The sequence below is a fragment of the Agrilus planipennis genome, unplaced genomic scaffold, assembly GCF_000699045.2.
Source record: "Agrilus planipennis isolate EAB-ADULT unplaced genomic scaffold, Apla_2.0 scaffold704, whole genome shotgun sequence".
Lineage (NCBI taxonomy): Eukaryota > Metazoa > Arthropoda > Insecta > Coleoptera > Buprestidae > Agrilus > Agrilus planipennis.
Genome location: NW_020439356.1, coordinates 11,032 through 13,743, shown reverse-complemented (window position 1 = coordinate 13,743; position 2,712 = coordinate 11,032). Strand labels below are relative to the sequence as shown.

Genomic DNA, 2,712 nt, shown 5'->3' with positions numbered 1-2,712 from the left:
TTATCCTATCTAATTACAAAAACTGACGTCAAAACTGAACCTGTTGAGCGTGCTCTTGAAAAGACTGAAAGTAATCAAAAATCCAAGAGAACAATCACAAGAAAATCTAAACTAGAACTTTTTAAAAAAAGACTTGTAAAGCAGGAAAATATAGAAAATATTCTTTCCAGTAAAATATCTATGGATCCTTCGGCCAAAAGTTTGATTGATATGCTGGATTTAAACGTAACGAAAATAAAGAATTGTCCTCCAGTCAAGAAAAGGAGGCATAGTATCGAAAAATTTCCACTTTCCTTCGAAAGCTCTGACAGTTCCTCGTTCGTATTTAGTAGCCTGCCTAGATGTCGGAGTCCAAAAGTAAAGAGAACATCAAAAATTCGCCAAAGTTGTGAAATAATTCCTATTAAAAGAGCAAGTCCCTATTCGACCAGATCTGACTCACCAGCACGTATACTAAGAAATGGAAAGCATAGGAAATTGAAGGACACTCTCTTAGACGGTTTAGATTCGGACTATAAAAAACGAAGAAGACTTTGTTCTGACTATAGCGGAAGTGAAAAATCAGTTTCTAAAGTATCTGGATATGATTCCGACAGTAGTTTTTCAGACTTAGCGTCACTTATCGGCAATGAAAGTGTCGATATGAAAGACGGCGAAATCCTTAGCAAAATAGAGCCCAAGAAAGAAACAACAGCTTCTACTGCAGAACAAGATATTAAGCCATTAAAAATATTAAATATCAAAAGGACCATGTCTACGGAAACCGCATCGTCAGATCTTCATCAAACAACTGACACCAACTCAAACTTGTTTGAAAATGTAAAAGTTGAACCGAAACAGCTATTAGATAAAAAATCAGTTGCTTTTTTCGATGAAGATATCAAATCAGAGCCCTCCACTCCGGATAATAATTCACTTCTATTCGGAAACATTGAGTCTGGAGTTCCAGAGAAAGAAGTAATTTTAGATATAATGAAACAAACGTTTAATGATGTTAAAGTTGACGATGAAAAAAGAACAACCAGATCATCTGCACGTAAAACAGAAAAACTTGTTGATCAAGAAGAACACCCTTGCATGAAAACCACTAAGTTTTATGGTATAAGTGATGGCTCTTTAACTGAACAACATTATGCTACGTGCAAGACGGAAAAGTTAGAAAATGTGGAAACTAATATCGAAAATGAATCACAAACTCCTGAAACTAGTCAGACTGAATTAAACGAAGAAATCGAAAACAATAATAAAGAAGAAGAACAAATACAAGAAGAAAAGTTAAACGTTGACATCGACGTAATTATACCTGAAACTGTCCCTTCACTACAAGAGACTGCAATTTTTCCCACACCAATTGAGAAAGGTTCAACTCCAACATATGAGTTAATAAACCAGGTGGAAGAAATAAAACACGCGATCGAGGAAAAGCCTGATCTAGAAAACAGTAAACAGGATAGTTCAGAAAATGAAAATAATAACGACAATTTTCAAAACAATTCAGAAACCATACTGGAAAAAGAAAAAATTGTTGAAACTCCCGAAAACCTTGCAATCAAGGAAAATATTCTTCAAGCTCTTGGATTGCAAAGTCTTAAAGCAGCCGAAGAAGCAAAGCAACGTGTCAAAGTGAAAACCAACGCTAAACAAGATTACACAGGGACTTTAAAAACTGTCATAAAACTTAATAGATGCGAAAAAAAGAAAAACCGTGGTACATTGAAAATGACATTACAGAAAACTAAAAACAAAGGAAAATATATGGACCAAGTTACCTACGGCTTTGAGGACGATTACACTCAAAGAAACGTCAAAGAGGTAAATAAAAATGTTAATTGTTTTTTATCGTATATATTTTAGCTCGCGATTGAACTATGTGTTTATTTTGTATTTTTTTAATAGGGATTAGGCGGGTGGAGATCAACAAGTGGGCAGACATCAGATACAGCGGGTGCGCATCGAAAGTGTCATTATTCTAACAGATCTAACATCATGGGTAATATATGGTTTTGGGCTTTATTTTCTTTTTCTCATTACTTTGCGCTTCTCTTATTTAATAATAATGAACATGTCTTCGTTTGAAAAGACATTTATACATCAGTACGATGTATAAGTAGATAATTTTTTACTGGCTTCAAAATTATTGCTGAAAAAATCAAATCGATATAAGTTACAGAACCATAGCGATTAAATTAATGTACTTGTTCATCGAAGTTATTATACTCCCACTGCTACAACTTACTGAATTGCAATGTTTATTTATAAGCATCAATTATACATATGTGTACCATTAAAACTGGTTCAATAAATAATAAACACGAATTTCAAGTGCTTTTATGAAAAAACAGCTTTTCATAATTTCATTCTGCACATTTTTTACTAAAATTGCTGTAATATTTAATGTACAGATTTTTTTATTTGAAATACATATTTTTGATACTTTTAAAGTTAAAGATAACATTAGGTAATACCCATTCCCAGCAATGAGATAATTTTTTTATAGGATTATTGAAATAATTTAAATTTTAATCAAGAAATGAAACGGAAAAATCCCTAATTACAAATTTTTTACGCGTTAGACGCATTCGTGATTTCCTGTAAAAGAAAACAGGATAGCAGCCTTGAACAGCGTGTAATAAATTAACATGGGAAATGAATAACACAAAGATGAAGCTATTTTACATCTAGCGGCCGTTAACTGAACTAAGTTTGCCTTCA

At 32.9% G+C, this 2,712-nt stretch overlaps 1 protein-coding gene across 1 annotated transcript; it reads left to right on the top strand.

The window, feature by feature from the left end:
- LOC108743707 (uncharacterized protein MAL13P1.304) lies at window positions 1-2,231 on the top strand (the record flags this gene model as incomplete). The annotated part of the gene is given in 2 exon segments (XM_018479294.2): window positions 1-1,812; window positions 1,897-2,231. Coding segments are annotated over 2 exon segments (1,992 nt in total), but the record flags the coding sequence as incomplete, so codon positions are not given.
- Window positions 2,232-2,712: the final 481 nt, after the last annotated feature.